Consider the following 21,684-nt stretch of genomic DNA (forward strand, 5'->3'; position numbering starts at 1 on the left):
CATTCTCCGAAACTGATGGCCTGCACCAAAATTCGAAATCCATATATATTGGTTCCAACGGTGTGCGTCTTTGAGTAAGAGAAATTACTTGCGAATTTAGTTCGCACGATCGCTTCGTATCTTGGCTGAAATACGTATCATTTTTTTTTTTTATTAATTCAGTTCAATAGGGTCGTTTCGATGTCGCTAACCAGACGACTACCATATTTGTATCAGCGTGCAAATGTATTATGATAATGTCACTGATGAAATGTTATGTAAAAACTTTCGATGTGTCTTCAGCAACTTCGAAACGATTGAACGGAATAGCATTAATACATAGATACATGTATACATCTATATAAACGTGTATATATATATATATATATATATATATATATATATATATACAGTAGTTCCTCGCCATATTGCGATTTATTATTTAAGCTCTCATCGATTCCTCCGTGGTGGTGTTCTGCATTTATAATAAAATAAATATATACATATCATAAAAATAATTTTTAAAAATATACAGTACAGTACTGTTTCTACTTCGCGGATTTTCACCTATCGCCGGGGGTTTTGGAACGTAACACCTGCGATACTCGAGGGTTTTATATATATATATATATATATATATATATATATATATATATATATATGCTGTGTGGTTCTAAAATAAAATACCAATAACACTGATAGAGCAAAGCTTTCCAGTTCCTGCAAAACTTGTCTAACTAAGAATACGTATTGAGATATCTTAATACGTAATAGATTCTGATTTCAGAGATCACAAAGAGTCCTTACATACGAGATCAGTAACCAACACCGAGTCACTTGAACCTATGGTTATATAGAAATTATTAGGTCTGTCCTTTCTCATCCAGTTATTACCTTCGAATTCAATAATAGCTTTCCTAGCGTCTAATATAGTATTTAATTCTTGTCTAGATCATTTAGATTTTTTGATTGTGTTCAACGCCGAAGTTGGTAGCTGTAACCTTTCTTCTATAGAGGCACTAGAAATCCTTGAATGTACATCTAACTTAATTAATGAACGTAGCGAATTACTGATCCGTTTACACTGATTCAATAAAATACTCATAAAAATTCCGATTAGCTAATTAATTAAATTGAATAATGTTTGAAACAGTGTCCTTATACTTCGTGTCAACTATAGCATTATCGCTGGTGAATCTATACGATGTATTTCACATCTCGGATATCCCCGCTTAAATAATTTCTTACGGAACTAACCAATCTATAAATTTAGTTCAATTGTAAATTATCTAACTTCTCTAGCATTACTCATATCGATCTCATAAATTATGTGGTGAACCTTTATTTTAGCTCATTTTCCTTAACTTTGGTTTGTATTTTAGTCATATTCTTATCGTGTTATTCTTTATAATTTTTATCTTTCCATTAATTGCACCACTCTGAGAATATTTAGAAGTAAACTGTGTCTTTGAACCTTTTTGTTTCCATTCTTAACTTCTTACCTCTCCAAATTTAATATAATTTACAATAAATTAGACAGTTCTCGAATTACGAATATTCGTGACCCCAGCGGTTTACAATTGCCTTAGCGCTGAGAAATAATAAAGCAGTCTGTTTCTATATAGTCTTCCTACTTGGGTGAATTTCTGAGAGCGTGTTTATAATTCATTATTGCTGTTTATAATTTATTACTTTGCCTTCTATGCCCTTCTTTCGTTCATTATATTTAATAGGTTCGATTCTGATATGTAAACCAGTACCTTCTTTCGACGTTATCTTTGTAAACTAGTACCTTTTTTCGACGTTATATTTTGAAGAAATGATTAGTAAAATTGTCGTAATATCGTATAGTTTCGCATGAATTTTTACATGTTGATTGATAAAGAAATTTCCGTTGATTATTGAAACAATTGTCACAGATTATACAATGTAAGACCATTATCTCTGTTCCTTTGTTTACTCTGCTATGAATGTACTAGCCTCATAACCAGTACACTTGCGTAGATTTACAATTTGTATGTAAGGTTATTTGGATTATGCGAACACTTTCGCTTGATTTTATTCCCTATACACTGTTTAAAAATTTTCTCTTTATTTTGCTTAGGAAAGAAACAATGTATGCTCTACTGTGTCAATAACAACGACAATAAAGCTCACCGAATGAGGTATGCAGTTGATGATGGCACATTGTGTAATGCAATATCTAATGATGTTTGTATCAAAGGTGTATGCACAGTAAGTATCAACTTGATCCTGTTAATGTCAATCACTACGCATATCAAAGGACGGATGACATATTTGATTTTTTTTCTTATATTTTTATAATATTGAACACGAATTTTATTATCTAAAGCAAGAAAGAAATCCATATTTGGAACTATTTTTTAAATTGGATGAAGGCAAATTACGAGATCTATACTAGCTAGTTCTGTATTATTAAGTAATTATCTTAGCCGCAAACAGCTTACACTGTTTGCGGCTAAGACAAGTAATTCAACGCCTGAATCTACTTAGCACTAAATAGATACTATAAGTTACTGTATAATTTAATGCTCCATAATTCCACAGTACTGTAAAATTGGCGAGTGTCCCGTACTTGTTTCAGTGCCAACGCTGATAAAATCTACCGGCGATAGATCAACATCCTATTTAATACAGAAATATATTCTCTAGCCACGACACATTCTTTATTTTCTCTCCTTGTTTCTTTCTGTATTCCTTTCTGTGGAAGAGCGTACGCTCGAAACGTTAAACACTTTTCACTTCCCGAGCATTAAACTAATACATCTGTTTGTCTACACCACCTGTCTTCGTCTTTTGCTTTTTTGTGAATTCTCCCTATATTTGTCTTACTTAATGTTACGGAAATAAGGCTTCAACTCGTTCAGTAGTTTCTTAGCAATTTGTAAGGGTTAGATCAGCTTTTATTTTTCATCATAATATACGAAATTTGCTTTTATTATCATAATTATTATTAATATTATTATTATTATTATTATTATCTTCTTCTTCCAGCCTGTTGGATGCGACTTACAGTTGAACTCAACAGCAAGATTAGATAGATGTTGTGTTTGTGGTGGAGATGGATCTAGTTGTACTTTTACTCGTACAACTTTCAATGCTCAAGGCAAAATGTACGGTAAGTAAACTTTTACAGTATAATGTATTTAACCTACAAGCTTATCTTAGAAGCTAGCGCTGTCCTGTATTTTTGTGTACATTGTAAAGGCTACATACACTGTTATTCTAATCTAATGCTGTTTCAAGTGCATATTTTCGCTAAATTCTTGCCTGACCAGAATTTAATCAATATATGCATCAATGTGTACATGTTTTGTTTACTGATTTCTATATCAGAACAAATATTTTTCAGTTAAGCTCAGAATATCCGAGGGTGTTAGTCACTGAGAAGACCAAATAAGATCGAAACACCGTTTTTTCACGATCCACAGACGACGTTCTGAGCAAACCTTGTGTCTTTCAACACAAGCCACTTCTAGAAAATACTACAGATAGCGCCGTTATGCTTTTATATGTACACATTATTGCAATTATTGTGTATTTTAGTTTATCTTGGATAGACAAAAGGTTAATATTTCCTTTCGAGAAGTTTATTGTCGATCCACTGGGGGTAAACGGCAAAATCCACTTCTATGAGATTTGAACTAAAAGATTCAAATACATATTAATTTGTCCTCCAATTTAATTCCTTATTAAATATCGCTGGGTCTGTGAATGTCAGAATATGTTGAGTGACAGACAAAATGTCTTTGGATATTTGGTTGTTCAGAGTTCGTATTCTTCGAGAGTCGATAACATAGAATTTGCCTTTCAGAGAAGAATACAGTCAACTGGATAAATTTCAATACACAACTGATAATTTTAGATTCATTTACTTATTATATTTGTCAAAGAAACATACTGGAGTTGTTGTTGTTGTTATGTTACTTTCGAATGTTGCCACAAGGTCAGCAATTTCGGGGGAAGGGGTTTAGTCGATTACATCGTCCTCAGTATTCAACTGGTACTTATTTTATAGAATCCGAAAGGATGACCTCGGCGAAATTTGAACTCAGAACGTAAAAGCGGACAAAGCGTCGTTAAGCATTTTGCCCAGCATCCTAACGATTCTGCCAGCTCGTTGCTTTTGTTACTGTTGTTATCTTTGTTAACATTGTTGTTGTTGTTGGTATAAAACTGTCTGTTTGTAAATCGTTCTAGGCATCGTGGATCTCATCGTGCTTCCAGAGGGAGCCTGTTCGGTAACGATCACGGAAAGGTCTGTAACAAAGAATGCTTTAGCCATTGCAAATGTTGCTCGAACTTACCAATTTAACTACCGAGGAAATATCGAAGAAGGAAAACACGTTCTCAACGGTCAACCGATCAGTTACAAAAAGACACGGGGTTACAATATCTACAAGACAATGGATTCTATAAAGATAGACGGTCCTTTGAAGGAAAGCATTAAGGTGCAGGTTAGTAAGTACCTGGCGTAAATTACGGCCAACCTTTTACATTGTAAGACTTTCTGTTAGTGCACTATATAACAACGGTGGCCAAATTATGACTGGTGTGTCGCCTGCAGCACTCGAAGCAACTATGCTACATTCCTAAGCAGGGTTGGACATCTGAGATATATTTCCTCTAAAACACTATACCCTAAAGATACTGGAATGAAGGAAACTTATGCATACATTTTATGTAGCTACATATACACGCACGCATGCACACATACACGCACACAGTATATATATATATATATATATATATATATATATATATATATATATATATATAAATATAAAACAAAGTTATGTATAGGCCTTACAACCAGTCAGACGGAACCAATTGTGGTCATATATATATATATATATATATATATATATATATGACCACAATTGGTTCCGTCTGACTGGTTGTAAGGCCTATACATAACTTTGTTTTATATTTTTACATTCTTAAGGTACATTCTCAAGTGAAAGTCACACACAGCATTCTGGATTGTACTATTATACTGGCGTTTGTCAAAAATTTCGGTGTTTCAAGCAATCGTCTTAGAAACAAATACAAGGTTGTCTCGATGTCTCCGCAACGGGATATTCATCCAACACTTGGAATAACCACAGCGGCGATCGATAACCAAACTTAGGGGAAACGTTTGTTAGCTGACATCATTCGTAAATTAAACCCATTAGATTTCGACAAGACTATATATTATTGCTGCCGGGCGCTGGTGCACCAATCGTCGTAAAGTCGATCGGTCGTAAGTCGGATAGGTCGTAAGTCGACGACGACCTCTATATATTCATGCAGCTGGGTAGACGGGAACAACCAGAAATGAAGTGCGTTGTACAAAAACACAACGTGCTGCCCGGTCCAAGGGCTGAACACACTATTTTATGAGCCTAACCACGACATGCATTACATACTATATGTAACAAAACCTTAAACATAGATATAGTAACTAATTACAATTAGTTATCTTTTACTTGTTTTAGTCATTTGACTGCGGCCATGCTGGGGCACTACCATGAAGGGCTTTTAGTCGAACAAAATGGACCTCAGGACTTATTTTCTTTAAAGCCCGATACTTATTCTATTTTGCCGAACCGCTAATTTACTGGGATGTAAACACACCAACACCGGTTGTCAAGCAGTTATGGGACATACACACACACACACACATATGTGTGTCTGTGTGTGTGTGTGTTCACATATACTACGGGCTTCTTTCAGTTACCGTCTAACAAATCCACTCACAAGGCTTTGGTCGGCCCGTGGCAATAGTAAAAGACACTTTCCCAAGGTGCCACACAGTGGGGCGGAACTCATAACTATGTTGTTGGGAAGCAAACTTCTTACCACACAGCCGCCTTCATTATTCCTCAAGAAATTTGCCGTCCTACTGGTATATGAAACACTTTTACTGTTATTTTCTTATCTTCTTTTTGTCCAACAGCTGTATTATGTCGAACATAACCCAGGAGTTGTTGTTTCCTACTCAAAACCTAAATCGGTAAGTTTAACTTATATCACCTTTAAAAACAAATTACAAACTCTTATGCATGCTTGCTCTAACATCTACTCACAAACAGTGTGTGTGTGTGTGTGTGTGTGTGTGTGTGTGTGTGTGTGTGTGTGTGTGTTATCTTTCGCTTGTTTCAGTCAAAATGCGGAAGTTTGTATTTATATGTATGTGTGGCCAAACAACAACATCAGCAACGAGTGACATGGATATTACTCTTCCAGATGTCACTATCCCGTCTAGAACTATATTAGCCAATACTTCTGTTCTAGCTTCTGTTATTTTTTTTATGACGGGTATGTGTTAGTTGACGGAGATTTTTAGCAGATTGGTTGATTGCGTAATGATTTCTAGTTGACTGTTAACAACGTCAGCAGCTGGGGAATATAGATAGATTGATAAGCAGAGAAAAGACACGTCCAGACAGCAGTATTGCATCGTATACCTTCCACTACTGCATGTCAATGTGTGCAGTAAGATCCTTGAGTGATGCTAGATACGGAATATCCGGAACAATAAAGGTATGGGCCACACTAAGTAGTTTCTCTGACTACTTCGTGCTTCATTTTCTGCTCCGTCAGAGTTGAATTTGTCTTGTACAACAACAACAACTACTATATTTCTTCCCTTACGTTGTCAAACTGCAGTTAAATCTCTAGTTGGACCCAGTTTCGTTCACGCAATACTGCTATTATTAATAGCTATTATGAGATGTCGAGCATTGGCGTCGATAAAATCGACTATCCTCCTCCCCACAAAATGACAGACCTTGTGCCTATAGCAGAAATAATTATCATAAGGCTGGCAGAATCGTAAGCACGCCGGACAAAATACTTAGCGGCTTTTCGACCGTCTTTATATTCTGAGTTCAAGTTCCGCCGAGGGCGATTTTTCCTTTCGTCTTTTCGAGGTGGATAAAATAAGTACAAATCAAGTACTGGAATCAGTGTAATCGACTTGCCCCTTCCCACAAAATTTCAATCTTTGTGCCCATACTAGTAAGGATTATTAAAAGTTATTATACTTATTAGCATTACATTAAGGCTAAAAGCGATGGTAGATTGTCCGAATCGTCAGAGCGTCGGTAAAAATGTTTTATAGCTCTTTATGTTCTGAGTCCAAACCCTACTGAAGTTATATCTTTACCTTTTTCATTCAATAGAATTAAATACCATTAAAGTTCTAAGGTCTATAGTTTCAACTAAACCCCTACCCTTGTGCATAAATCAGAAATCATTTACTATGTATCCCGTTTCATCAGATTTGAGCTTCTGTTCTTCTATTTATATTTATGGGTTTACAAGAATAAGCACCAGTCATATCCCCAATCGAGATTTTGCGGTCAGTTTCAGAAGTATAATACTCAGCAACTTAGGAAGATAAGATTTTACTTATACACTCTATCTCTTCTATCTTTTATAGCACAGTAAATCATTTCCTCGTTTGTATCATGGCGTGCCATATTCAGCATTGAAACCTGTGAGTACAGGTTACTTACCACCAATGATATATAAATGGATGGATGTTGTAGAAAAAGAATGTTCAAATAAATGCGGTACTGGAGGTAAGTAAAGTTAGGGTTAGTGTACAGGTATGTTACAATAACAACAACTGTAATGTCACATTGTTCTTTCTTTTTATTTAAATTTTATATGAGATCTTTCAAATTCTATCTCAAAGAATCACTACATCGCTTCCGAAGCTCAGCAAAAGAAGGATAGAAATGTTTTAATACTGGATGATTAATCTTAGACAAATATAAATATGCGTGTGCGCGCGCGCGTGCATGTATGTATGTATATATATATATATATATACACAGTTACGGAATGGAGTATGGAAAACCAGGCTGCATATATTTCACAGGGAGTGGAACCTCAGGAGTGGTAAAATCCACATGAGGTGTATACGGCCGGCTACTCTTCGGGCCAAGGATATCTATATCTTGATTAGATATCCTTGGCCTGAATAGTAGCCGGCGGTATACACCTCACTTAGATTTTTCCACTCCTGATGTTCCACTTGCTATGAAATATATAGCCCGGATTTCCCACATTCCATTCCGTAATTCTTGTATTTTTTTTCGTACAATCGGCAACCCTGGTTGCCTACCGAGGAATATAACTTTTATCAGCTCATCGTTCTTCGATTAAAGAGAGAAAATCCGTAACCTTCCGTCTTAATAAACCACTATTGTTCCTGAAAGTTGTTTTTTTTTTAATATTCACTATGGATTTCTCCAAGCTAACTTTCTTCATCCACCTCGATCCCTGGATCTTACATATATATATATATATATATATATATGAAGATCTTAGTGAAATAATCAAGATGATCATTATTCGATAAAGTGCACAATGTATATAACAACATTGATGTAATTGTTTTATTTCAATATTAGTCCTACGGTTGGATCAACCATTTCATTTTATTTGAACACTCGATTCAAAATGCCACACAGGCAGCAGAGACTACTCACAATACCCATCAAGTGTTTGCCAAGGGACCTGTTAATGAACACACAGCTCAGCGTTGATCCTTAAAATGTTCAGTTGAAGATGAGATTCCTAAAAATCGGGGAAATCACAGACGACTTTCTGCGATTGATGACGATCAATTTGGAGCTATTGTTGAAGCGGCCCCACGCAAAGCAAATTCAGAGATTGCATAACTAGATGTTAGCTATTCGACTGTTGTTCGATATTTTATACCACATTGGAAGTTCAATAGTATTCGACAAGTGGACGCCAAATGAACTGAGTGAAAATAAAAAATATAGCTATTATAAAAACTGCTCTATTCTTCTTTTGTTGAACAATAGCGATCCATTTCCTGATTCCATTGTGACAAAAATGGTTTTTATGTGACGGCATTCCAACTTGTGATTGGAGCAAAGTAAATAAGCAGAACTCTTTCCCAAACTAAAGATGTATCAGAACTTTATGGTTACTATCTGGCTGTTGCTAGTGAAATCAAGTACATCTATTTTTTTTATATCCTGGCAAATCCATTACAACAGAACCAGAAAATCAATAAAATGCGCCGTGAACATAAAATGTCGACTTCTTGCAGTGATCAATCAAAGAAGACCAATTCTTCTCTATAGCAACACCCAACTATATATAGCAAAAATTACTATGCAAGAACTAAATTCAACCTTACTCAGTTAACTCCGCAGTCTTTTCTATAACCAGCTACCACTTTTTCATGCAGCTCAGTAATTTCCTCCAAAAGAAAGTTTTCAACAACTAAACAGCGGTTCAAAATATCTCTGAAGAATTAGTCGGTTGCAGAATTCTGGGGTTTTTTAAGCTATTGGATTAAAAAGATTTGTTTCTGTTTTTGGCAAAAACGTGTAGATTCCAATGGTTCTTTCGATTGATATGAGATATGTTGCTTCCAAGTTGATGGTTAAAAACGGCAATTATTAAGCAACGGTTTCTTTATATATATATGAGCGTATGTGTGTGCACCCCTGCATATATTCATATATATACATATATATCTGTGTTTGTGTACATATATGCATACAAATTTTTACTCGTATATATATAAACACACACACACACACACACACACACACACACACACACACACACACACACACACACACACACGTACATTACGACCTAGATAGCTAAGAAATAACTGATAAGATTAAGTATACAAAGTCACCAATCTTATAAATAAATCATAATGTAAATATTATGTAACATTAATTTTCTCAGTCTGTAAAAAAAGCGGGGTTTTAAGCATTAGATTTACGTTTCTTCACAACATATGTACTAATTCAAATTTGTGTATATTTCAAAGCTTTTTTTGTGTGAGTGGTGGGGGCATATTTTGTTTGGTTTCGCTTGTTTTTAATTTATTTATAACCTGCATTAATATTTCTTACTGTTCTAGGTGAACGTATAATAAATAATAAATGTAAATCTGTGTGGACAAAAGAGGTGGTAAATTCAACTTTATGTCGTTCCTTACCAAGGCCAGCACCTCGAAAGTTTAAATGTCCCAGGAAAGAATGTCCACCCAGGTAAGTACATACACACACACACACATATCACTAACAGACAGACATAGATAGATAGATAGATATTCGTGTAAAATCATGCCTGATACGTTCGAGTACACTTGGACGTGAGATCTTTCGCTGCGAAAAGAGTCTCAGAGAAACAAGGTGGAAAAATAGTACTCGAATACCAGAGATAGAGTAATATGCTTTATTTAAAAAGCAACAGAAATAACACAGAAACTGTTACTCAGTTTCACGTTCCCGTTCGTCGGACAACAGTTTTTGTGATATTTCTGCTGCTTTTTATTAAAGCATATATATATATATATATATATATATATACACACACACACACACACATCATATTTATATGTATATATAATGTTATATAATAATATTTATCACTGACTGATTTAATCCTTCTAGATGGGTAGCAGGAGCATGGACCCTCTGTTCCAAGAAATGCGGCACGGGAAAACAAAAACGCAAGCTCTATTGTAAACAGAAAACAGCTTTGGGTTTCGACAAACATATCCAGAAGGAACTGTGCCTTAAACTGAAGAAACCAGTACGTTCGCGTAACTGCAACAACCAGCCTTGCAAAGCTAAATGGCGTGCTAGTAAATGGTCTTCAGTAAGTAATGAAATGCATATGTTTATTGTTATATTAATTACTAAATATGTTCACGTTTGCGCTAAGAATAACTTAAATAGGTACTGAATTGACTACAAGATATCATAGGCTGTTGAGTTACCACCAACCAGCTGTGGTGTGTCAGCATTTACAAAGCCAAAAAGACTACCACGTTTATTTTCCTTTCTGTTTCAGATATGATAAAATCTAATCCCAGTTCTATACTGGAGTTTAATTGGTCCCGATCCTGATTGAGTCGACTTCATACATTATTGATCTCGCTTCTTTTTCTTACAGCATCATCAATAAATGTGTGGTAAGTAGATTGCTTACCAACCACATGGTTCCGGGTTCAGTCCCACTGCGTGGCACTTTGGGCAAGTGTCTTCTACTATAGCTTCGGGCCGACCAAAGCCTTGTGAATGGATTTGGTAGACGGAAACTGAAAGAAGACCGTCGTGTATATATATATATATATATATATGGGAGAATATACAAATAATAACAACAGACGAGGACAGGTGGTGTAAATAACAAAAGTATATATTAGTATGACGCTCGGGAATACGGAAAGTCTTCGACGTTTCGAGCTACGCTCTTCAACAGAAAGAATACGGAGACAAGGAGAAAAAACACGGAGAAAAAAAATATATATGTGTGTGTCTGTGTTTGTCCCACGAACATTGCTTGACAACCGATGCTGGTGTGCTTACGTCCCCATAATTTAGCGGTTCGGCAAAAAGAGACCGATACAATAAGGACTAAGCTTCCAAAGAATAAGTCCTGGGGTCGATTTGCTCGACTAAAGGCGGTGCTCCAGCATGGCCGCAGCCGAATGACTGAAACAAGTAAGAGTATATATATATATATATATATATATATATATATATATATATATATATATATATATATACTCTTTTATATCCCCTATATAGTTATGTTTTACGTTCTAAGTTCAAATCGTGCCGGTGCTGACTTTTCTTTTCATCTTCCATTATCAGCAGCATCAGCATCATCATTTAACAGCAGTGACAGACAATAACAATCCTCTTCCACCCATTACAGATTTATAATCAGTTGTGATCTCGCGGTCGAGTGATTAGCCCTGGCCATCGGCACAATTTGAAACATTAGGGAGAATTTGAAGTCAGAAAAAGTATTTTATTTTATCGGCCCTGGTTGGATGAAAGGCAAAGTTGGACTCGATGCGGCTTGAACTCAAAGTACTGAGATCCAGAACAAATACCTTGAAGCACTTTATCCAGCAATCTAACGAATCTGCTAATTTGCTACTCTCAATCCTTCATACGATAAATGAACGGACCTTCCAAAATGTGGTGTTAAAACATAGAATAAGGTTTTTGATCCAGAACGTTAAACTTAACATGCAAGTTGACAAAAGCTACACAAGAAGTGGTAGTGGTTATAATGGTGGTGGTGGTAGTGGTGGTGGTGGTGGTGGTGGTTTTATATGTTGTTGTTTTATTGCTCTTGATATTTCGTTTTTGTTCGTTTGCTTTTCTTTTCTGTCACAAATCTTCTTCGCTGTGATTTCAGTGTTCTGTTACATGTGGTAAAGGCTACAAAAGAAGACGTGTCGATTGTATGCAAAAAGTGAACAGACGGTGGACGGTGGTGCCTGAGACTGTGTGTTCACACTCCCATAAACCTCAGTCAACCAGAACATGTAGAACCCGCAAGAAATGCCCCAAAACTAAAAAGTACCAATGGGTGGCCTCTGCTTGGGGTGAAGTAAGTAAATTTCTTTTCTTGAATACAAACACACATACAAAAAATCACAGCCATATCATGTATATATATATGAATACTTATATAAATAAAATACACAAACTCACAATATATGAATGTATACACACAAACACAGATGTATATTTACTGTTGAAAGCGTCTGTTGATAACAACGAAGTTGGCCATACTCCGTAAAAATGTACTTAACGCATGGGAAGTAGAGTTCGAGTGATAATTTAATATGATTAGAACCTCCATCGGAGAAAGTTTACCATATATCTGCACGTGTATGCGTAGTCCTGGGCAAGATTTTTGTAGGGGAGAATGATAGTCGCCTATGCATGCAAGTTTCCTCGCTCTCCACATCACTTAGGGCAAAGGCCACCGTGTTAAGCCGATGCAGCTTCGCATCAGTGTCATCACGGATTTTCTTGTCACAACAGAAAGAGCTAGAACAGATGCCGCGGGACATCACACCCAGTTCTCTCATCCTTAATTCATCACCAGATTTTGGTATTGGGAGCTACACCAATTGCCGAACTGGTTATCACAACATAGTCCCGAAGGTTCCACCCTCCTTATTGAAAATCAGAACTACGTGCTACAATGTCTAGATATGAAACGCATACAAGTTTTTTAATATCTTGTTAAAGAAACCGAGAAATCCACATGACGTGGCTGCAGAAATATTAAAAAGGCAGCTGGATAATCTACTATCTGAAATTCATGATGAACCATCATCACGGCAAGAAACGTAGCTGAGGACAGCGACATCAAACTCCTTCCTTCACCAAAAGTTAAGAACTGCAGGAATACCACTTGCGTAGGTGGAGCTCCAGCATGGCCACAACCCTTGCGTAGGCACTAATAATAAATATATATATATAAATATATATATATATATATATATATATATATATGTATATATATATATATATATATATATATATATTAGCAACAGTTTAACTCAGCTCCATATGACTTAGAGTTTCTATTCAATCTCAAAATTTCAACTGATATAGCTTGGAACTTCCTAATGCTAACTAAAAATATTTCCCAAGAAACCATAGGTATTATAAACTCTTCAATCTCCATAATGTTAGTTACTCTTGATTATTCAAAATCACTTCGGACGCCGCATGCTACAATAGACGTAAGCACGCACACATACACAGCCTCCAATCCCCACACCAGTCTGTAACTTCCGAAATTCTACTAACTAACCACTGGGAGTATGCTACCTCTCAAAGGCTATATATAGTCTATAGAGCCGAACCACCTTCCGTTGCCATCACAAGACGTTAGACAGGTATGCAGAGACGAGAAGAAACCTATTTTCCTGTCTTGCTTCATATAGAGACTCTGCGACCATCATCATTGGCGTATAACTGATAGTGCCTCTTCTTATTCAGCTTGAACTCGCAATTGCCGACTCGGTCTCTGCAAAAGACTTCACATACTTCACCAGCCTGCAGTATCCATAAACAGGTTGAATGAACTAACGTATAGTTGCCACTAGAGGCAACTAACAATCCAGATATACCACCCTAGGCCTGGCTGTCCCAAATGCAAGAGCAGGGTACTTAATCTCTACCGTCCGTATAGACTACAGTCCATCAATGTTGATCATCCAACATCACTTATAACCCTACACCATCAAATATGGTTACTCCCAAGTAATGATTGTTGCCGCTAATGTGTTAATACTCTACTGAACTATGACTTGACTGGCGCCAACATACCATCCTATCATGTACGGTATCCAATACACGGAACTGAAATACCTAAATACACTATGCTGCAGCCTGCCACCAAAATAACACCAGCATCCTGCCAACATTCTGTCCGAGCAAGTGCATCTAAAAATAATGAAAATAGCTGGTGTCACTTTCCCATTAGCCCTAACACCTAGAAGCCACCTTGATTTTTTACTCAGATCTCTCACTCTTCTAACATTTCATGAGATGGACGTGTCCTACGCGCCCATGAAACTAAGCTGTGGAGCTAAGTCAAATTGTTACTAAAAATATATGTAACTCCTACCAAATGTCTAGAGTGTCACTTTCTTCCGTTTGCACACTCACACGTGTGACGGGTGGGCAGAAAATTGCAAGCTTTAAGTTCCATGTCGAAACAGTTGTGTTTCAAAACACCGCGTTTCATCCGTACATCACTGCACCAACCTGAAACACACCTGTTTTTCAGGAAACAATGTTTGCCGGTGTACGGAGTTGGTATGTAGCTTTTGTTTCAGATATTTAAAGCTCTACAATAGATTGAGTACTCAAGCTTTGTCAGACTAACGATACACGCTCACACACGGACACGGACACACACACACACACACACACCCATATATATATATACATACATATACGTGTACAAGCATATACACATGTATTTTGTATGCGTTTACATGTGTACATATAGGTGTGTGTGTGTGTGTGTGTGTGTACTTTTATATATGTACATATACACGTGTATGTATGCATGTACTGGGTGCGGTGAATAAAATTGTCGTCTACATTACGCAAAAATGAAAATAACAGACATCTCGAAGATATATTTACCAAAATTACATAAAAATATCTTGAAATACTAAAGAGTAAATTTATTTAATAAAATCGCCATTGCCTTCAACCACGGCCTCCAAACGACTTCGGATTCTCCTGCAACTACTCTTCTGGACGGTCTACTTTAAGTTGGTGAATGCTGCCATAGTCCTTGCCTTCAGTTCATTTTTGGTGTTACAAAGAATTTAGTTGGTCTCTCACTCAACTGCACCCCACACATAATAATCAAGAGGCTTGCAGTCTGGGGATTAGGTGGCCAGATGTTAGGGGTGATGTGGTCGCAGAAATTGTCTGACAGCTATGACTGGGTTCTCCTGCTTGTGTGGAATGGTGCAGAGTCCTGTTGCCAAACATAGGGTCTTCCTCTTGACCCAGCACAGCACTACTTCCTCCAGGCACTTGATGTAGGCCTCCATGTGGAGTGTGAGGCCGTATGAGAAGATGAATGGAAGCATAACGTCGCCATCGCTAGTGATTACTCCAAACACCATGTTATTGACTGGATGTTCGATTTTTATCACTCTCGATACATGTCCTCAGATTGACACCCAAACACTCTGAAATGTTCGTATTGGAGAAACCGGCGCGAAAGCAGTACAGCATGTCGTTTCCAAATTTCTGGCAAAGTGAACAGCGTCATAGTGCTGCTTTTCTCACAGACGGTGCTCAACTGACCCTACTATACTGTGATGTCGATAAAATCAAAAATAAACAATGTGCATTCGCGAAATAAAAAACATAAAATGGCGGCAATTTACTCATTGGACCCTGTATATGAATTTGTACGTATAGATATGTATTTATTTGTATATATGTATATGTAAGTATGAATATATATACAAGTGTGCGTGTGTGTACATATCTTTTTTCTTTCCATTTATTCTTTATTTTGTCTTTTCTCTCTCCCTTTCTCTTGGCTCGTCGTCCCTTGTTATCTTTGTCTGCTCTAATCTATCTTTCTACTTACCTATCAAATTACTTATAAAATGTCTTGCCATATGTCCAACTGTAAGATAATGCAGTAAAATATTCTCCATTTAATCCGTTCCAGTTGCACTGGGACCATCCAGTGAAGAGTTCCAAACATCCACACTGGTGAAACGAACGTAGGAACAAACGTTATAAACGTCCGTTCAACGTCGTCTCTCACATAAACATATATATAAGTTTTTGTTCAAATATACATACATACATATATATATATATATATATATATATATATATATATGCCCACCACACACATATGTATGTGTGTAGTGCAATTTAAACCTTAAAATTGCACGACAGCGAGTAGTTAGAACTTCGTGTGTGTATTCCCGCTCGTGTAACTAAATATTTTACAAACATTTCCCTATGTTTTGTTTTAAACGTACGTACGTACGTACGTACGTACATACATACATACATACATACATACATACAAGTGCTTACACTTTTCGTTTACTAAGCGTAGTGTGTCGGAAATATGACCATAATTTATTCGTTGTGTTTTGTTTTCGTATTCTATCGCTGCTACTTAACTGAATTTGATATGAGAAAGTATCAGAGACGAAAGTCAATGCCTTGCATATGCACTGAAACTGAGAAAAGACGAACGCATCAATTTTAAAACGAAATGTTGAGTTAGTGAAGAAAATTTCATATTGATGAGAAATACAAGAAGCGTGAAGCTTTTGTACGGCTTCAGTTGTAACATTTTAAGAATTTAATCTATGAACGGAAAATTCTTCACAATATATTTTTAAATGGGTTACAGTTCTGTTTTCACAATCACACGCAGTTGGCAAGCGGTGGCAGATGGACACATGCATGCATACATACACACAGACACATACATACATACATACATACAATTTATATTTAACCTCACTTAAACGTAGATGCTCTGTTAGAGCAAACTATATTGCGGTAGATACCATGAGAGAAACTCTCATATTGGCTTTTAGGGTAAAATGCACTCTTGTTCATATCGCTAGCGGGGAGAAAAATCCGCGCTACCTCCAGCGACAAGACTACTAGTCACGGGATTTCGACCTTCCTTGGTCTTGTCAATGATGGACGCTCGACCGCTGCGGCTCATTTCCTTGCCAGCAATATGTAGATTGACAGTGCCAGAACAGTTGCTGGTGTCGCGATTAGCCAGTAAACTTCGTTATATATATATATAATTCTTTAATTCTTTGAAATGTTTCAGCTTTAAAGCTGCACCACCGTTTATATATATATATATATATATATATATATATAAAAATGGTGGTGCCCTAGCACACACACTCACGCACGTGCGTCGGTCTTCTTTCAATTTCCGTCTGCCACATTCTGACCTATTGTTGGAGACATTTAATCCAAGGTTCCATCAATGGAATTGAACTCAAGACCACATGGTTGAGAAGCAATCTTCTTAACCACACAACTACAACTGCGCCTGTTCCTGGAAAAAAAAATATGATATTAACATGACTGAAACACCTTTACTCAAGCAGTGTTAACTGAAGCTAAAAACAACAGAAGCATACATATGTCGACCTGTCTGTCGATATTTTAATATAACTTCAGGTAATACATTTCTGAATCACAATATAAGATCTAAAAAGAACCCGTTCATAATATGCTGACAATCTACCATTTATATCACACAGATTGCGTGATTTATTCTTCCAAATTATATAAATACTATTGTCACAATACTGCTTTGTAGAACACAGCTTCTATCAAATATATATATCAAATAATATCAAAGATCTTTTGTCATGTAATCATAAACGAATCCATACCACCAGGAGATAAGTGTCAGATGTAAATACAAAAACAAATGAAAGAAATGTATAGATATTCGTGCGCTTATTACATTGTACTGATGTAGTTATCACTCCACTATTGTATATACATAATGAAACTGGAACAATGTATACACAAAGCGATTTAGATAAATTTCTATCTACATATATTCATTCGTCTGTCAAAAACATTATACACAAACACACTGCTTATCTTTCCTGAACAACGTATACACAGATGTGATCTACGAATCAGCTCATAAAGCTATTTTCTTACCTCTATCCAACTATCTATCCCTCTCTCCATTGGCTCGGGAACTGGGTGTGCAGGGGGTGCAGATATACTCGCGAAACTTTAGGCGGTGGTGGCGCAAGGAAAACGCTTTGAACATCCTCCTGGTAAACTGGGTTTGCATCCCCTAAGCAAATTTCGTTCCTGCATGTATTTCTTCCCCACCTCTCTCTCTCTCTCTCTCTCTCTCTCTCGCACATTTGTACAGTTTAACATCACACAGGCACACACACACATTTGTACAGTTTAACATCACACACACATACACATAGTTTCCGTTTATCAAGTTTAGTCACACGGTTTCGGTCGCCCGAAATTGTGAAATGGACTTCTTAGCCACGCAGTCGTGCTTGCGCTGATAGATAGATATTATCTTTTCTACTCTAGGCGCAAGGCCCGAAATTTTGGGGGAGGGGGCCGGTCGATTAGATCGACCCCAGTACGCAACTGGTACTTAAATTATCGACTCCGAGAGGATGAAAGGCAAAGTCAACCTCGGTGTAATTTGAACTCAGAACGAAATACCGCTAAGCATGCTAAAATTTCTTATTTCTTTATTGCCCACAAGGGGACAAACATAGAGGGGACAAACAAGGACAGACAAACGGATCAAGTCGATTACAACGACCCAGTGCGTAACTGGTACTTAATTTATCGACCCCGAAAGGATGAAAGGTAAAGTCGACCTCGGCGGAATTTGAACTCAGAACGTAACGGCAGAAGAAATATCGCTAAGCATTTCGCCCGGCGTGCTAACGTTTCTGCCAGCTCGCCGCCTTAGATAGATAGATATTATCAGCAAATAGTTACAGATATTATAAGAGAGAGAACGGGGAGGGAAATACAGATATTATGCATGTTTGTGTACTATGTATTTCTGTATCGATTGATGTGTTTTCTAATTTAGTGTTCAAAATCTTGTGGCTACGGCGGTTTGCAAAGGAAAATCCTTCGATGCGCGAGATATGATAGGAAAACAAATAGCCTGACACCAAAGCCGAATAAAAACTGCCAACATATTCCCAAACCGAAAATGATTCTAACAAGAAAATGTGCTCAGCAAAAGGAATGTAGCAAATGGACCGTATCGAGTTGGACACGTGTAAGTAGACTACTGAATATTATTGTAATGAGCTTATAATTTGCTTGGTTGTTTTTGTCTTGGCAGATAACTTCGCGTGGAGATCAGATTATATGCTAAATTTAATATTTAGGTACTTAAATACGTTTATACCTTACGTATGTGCGTGCGAATATGCGTGCTGACGTGCGTATCTGATGCATTCAGCTGAGAAGTATTCCGCTTGACACGAGGGTTTATCTGAGATTAAGGAGTGAAAAATAAAACGCAATATTAGAAGTTTAGAAGCTGTTGCTTTTATTGTTGTTGCTTAACCCCTGCTGCTCCGCTCAAGCAGACTTGTGTTTAAGTTTATTCCAACTATGATCGCCTCATCTTATTATTAGGCATAGTTCCTCCAAGACGATGTGCTCCAGGATGATGTGTTTCTCTCCTTCTTTTTAAAGCCGGTAAGATCAAATTAGAGGGAAATTTAACTGCTATTTCTGGTTGATCGGACGATCATTGGGAGGTTCCTTTATATAGAGGATTCTTTGTTGTAGTTCTTGCTATGGTGATGGTGATGGTGATGGTCTGTAATTTACTAAATTGTCAGTAAATGGCGAAACCTCCAAGCTCAGCTCACAAGGAGAGTTGAATTTAACACTGATAATCCTTTCCATTATAGACTATATGCATTTAACAGGCTATAAAATAATATTTTGCTTAAGTTATATATTCCGATTGACATGCAGTGTGGAAAAGTGGGGACAATAATTTTATATATATATATATATATAATAATACAAATGATATATGAGCATATGCATGTATACATACATATATGTACATACCTACATCTACATGTATATATAGATGCATATCCGGGTACAGGACGTGAGAAAAGTGAACGGGGACATAAAAAACACAAACGGACTTTGCTTACAAACAACAGAACGAACACATAGGAAAACAGACGAGCCACTTATGGAATTATTCCTTCATCAGCTGCCTCTGTTCTAAACTAGGCGTTTCGAAGATATATATATATATATATATATATATATATATATATCTGTGTGTGTGTTTGTGTGTGTTAGTTTAAAGGTGTGCATGAGTATGTTTTGTTATGTTGTCTATTCTCATAAAAGAGACATCAGACATGATCAACGGCATCCCAGTTGTGACCATCTCTTCTTTTCAGTATATCAGGAATACAGCCAAGACCGTCTTTACATCATAAGCTCCCGGGAAAAAGAATACGCTGGAGCCCCTATATATGCAACCACAGTATATATATAGCGATTAGTATCGGGTCTGGAGGCACCTAAGATCGCAGAGATCCCAGGCAGTTGCCCAGCAGGCCCATGTTTTAACACTTTCGTTATTTCATTTCTGTTGAAATACAATGCCTTTGTTTTAATTAATCTTGAAAATAATGAAGAATTTAGTAAAATAATCGAGTCCTTATTTAGCTGGTATTTGGAATAAACTGTATTTCATGACAAAAAAGATCCACGACCATATTAGCCGCGCTTCCAATTTCAACAGCGCAGATTCAAGAAAAGGGGTTTGGTACGTTAAAGCATGTACTTAAAGCAATCTTGCACGACATTGCAAAGGTACCTTAGCTATATGGACTAGATCAGGGGTTTTCAAACTTTTTGACTTGCGGACCCCTTTATATATCAGGCTTTACTTTACAGTATTTAACAAATAGGTTTATTGTCAATTAAAAGATTTCGATTAAAAAACATATAATATCAAATTGCCCATAAAAAGTATTTGCTGTCCACGGACCTACTGTCTTGTCTTTGCGGACCCCCTGTGGTCCGCGGACCAGTTTGAAAACCCCTTGACTAGATAAAAGAGACCATCTGGATTAAAATTAGCCCATGGTAATGAGCATCAGGGACAAAATTAGCTTATAGGAGGCCCAACTTATCATACAGGACTCGGGGTAATCTTTTGGAACATTATTTTTTGTTTTGGTTTTTGAGTCATTACATACGGTAAATCAACATGAAATTTTGACGGTAGGTTTTAAGATAATTTTAAACAGGAAGTTTGTACCATAGAACCAGTGGGGTTTTCAGACGGGTTGTTATCAAAAGGATAATATGGTGTTGAATATAATCTACAATAACCTTTTTTTCTTTTTTTTTTCAAGAGCAGTGCTGATTTCATTTGCGTGATATGTGTGCAAATCATGAGCGTTAAATGCTGAAAATGAAAAACCAGATCATGGCTTGTGTAATGAAATGTTATTAAAAAAAAAAAACGCTTTGCATTCCACATACAGAATATCGAACTAACACACGAGAGTGCTGGGAAAGAATTTGATGACGGACTGTGAGCCACTAAACTCTTCTGTCAATTGTTAAAAGGCAGAAAATAGAGTAGCTTGGTCATATAACATGACACCATCACACCCTACTTCTAGTGAATACGATCAGCCATGGACAAAGCCCAGTGTGTAACGATTTCAAACTACCTCCATCTACTTCGCCTTACCTTCTTGGTAACTTGAAGTCATGTGGGGAAGGAAATCGATTTCAAATTACGCCTGCTTAGTAG

General features: G+C 36.8%; 1 protein-coding gene across 1 annotated transcript in view; it reads left to right on the top strand.

Moving 5' to 3' along the window:
- Positions 1-21,684, top strand: part of LOC106871402 (A disintegrin and metalloproteinase with thrombospondin motifs 16) — a 165,948-nt gene that overhangs the window by 136,359 nt on the left and 7,905 nt on the right. Inside the window, exons 15-23 of the mRNA XM_052967174.2 lie at positions 2,084-2,214; positions 2,995-3,118; positions 4,201-4,457; positions 5,942-5,998; positions 7,430-7,571; positions 9,914-10,043; positions 10,449-10,656; positions 12,214-12,408; positions 18,955-19,149. Of these exons, the coding sequence (XP_052823134.1) occupies positions 2,084-2,214; positions 2,995-3,118; positions 4,201-4,457; positions 5,942-5,998; positions 7,430-7,571; positions 9,914-10,043; positions 10,449-10,656; positions 12,214-12,408; positions 18,955-19,149 (1,439 nt within the window). The remainder of the gene's footprint in view (positions 1-2,083; positions 2,215-2,994; positions 3,119-4,200; positions 4,458-5,941; positions 5,999-7,429; positions 7,572-9,913; positions 10,044-10,448; positions 10,657-12,213; positions 12,409-18,954; positions 19,150-21,684) is intronic.

Source organism: Octopus bimaculoides, chromosome 1 (genome assembly GCF_046866305.1).
Source record: "Octopus bimaculoides isolate indiv1 chromosome 1, ASM4686630v1, whole genome shotgun sequence".
In the NCBI taxonomy this organism is placed as follows: domain Eukaryota; kingdom Metazoa; phylum Mollusca; class Cephalopoda; order Octopoda; family Octopodidae; genus Octopus; species Octopus bimaculoides.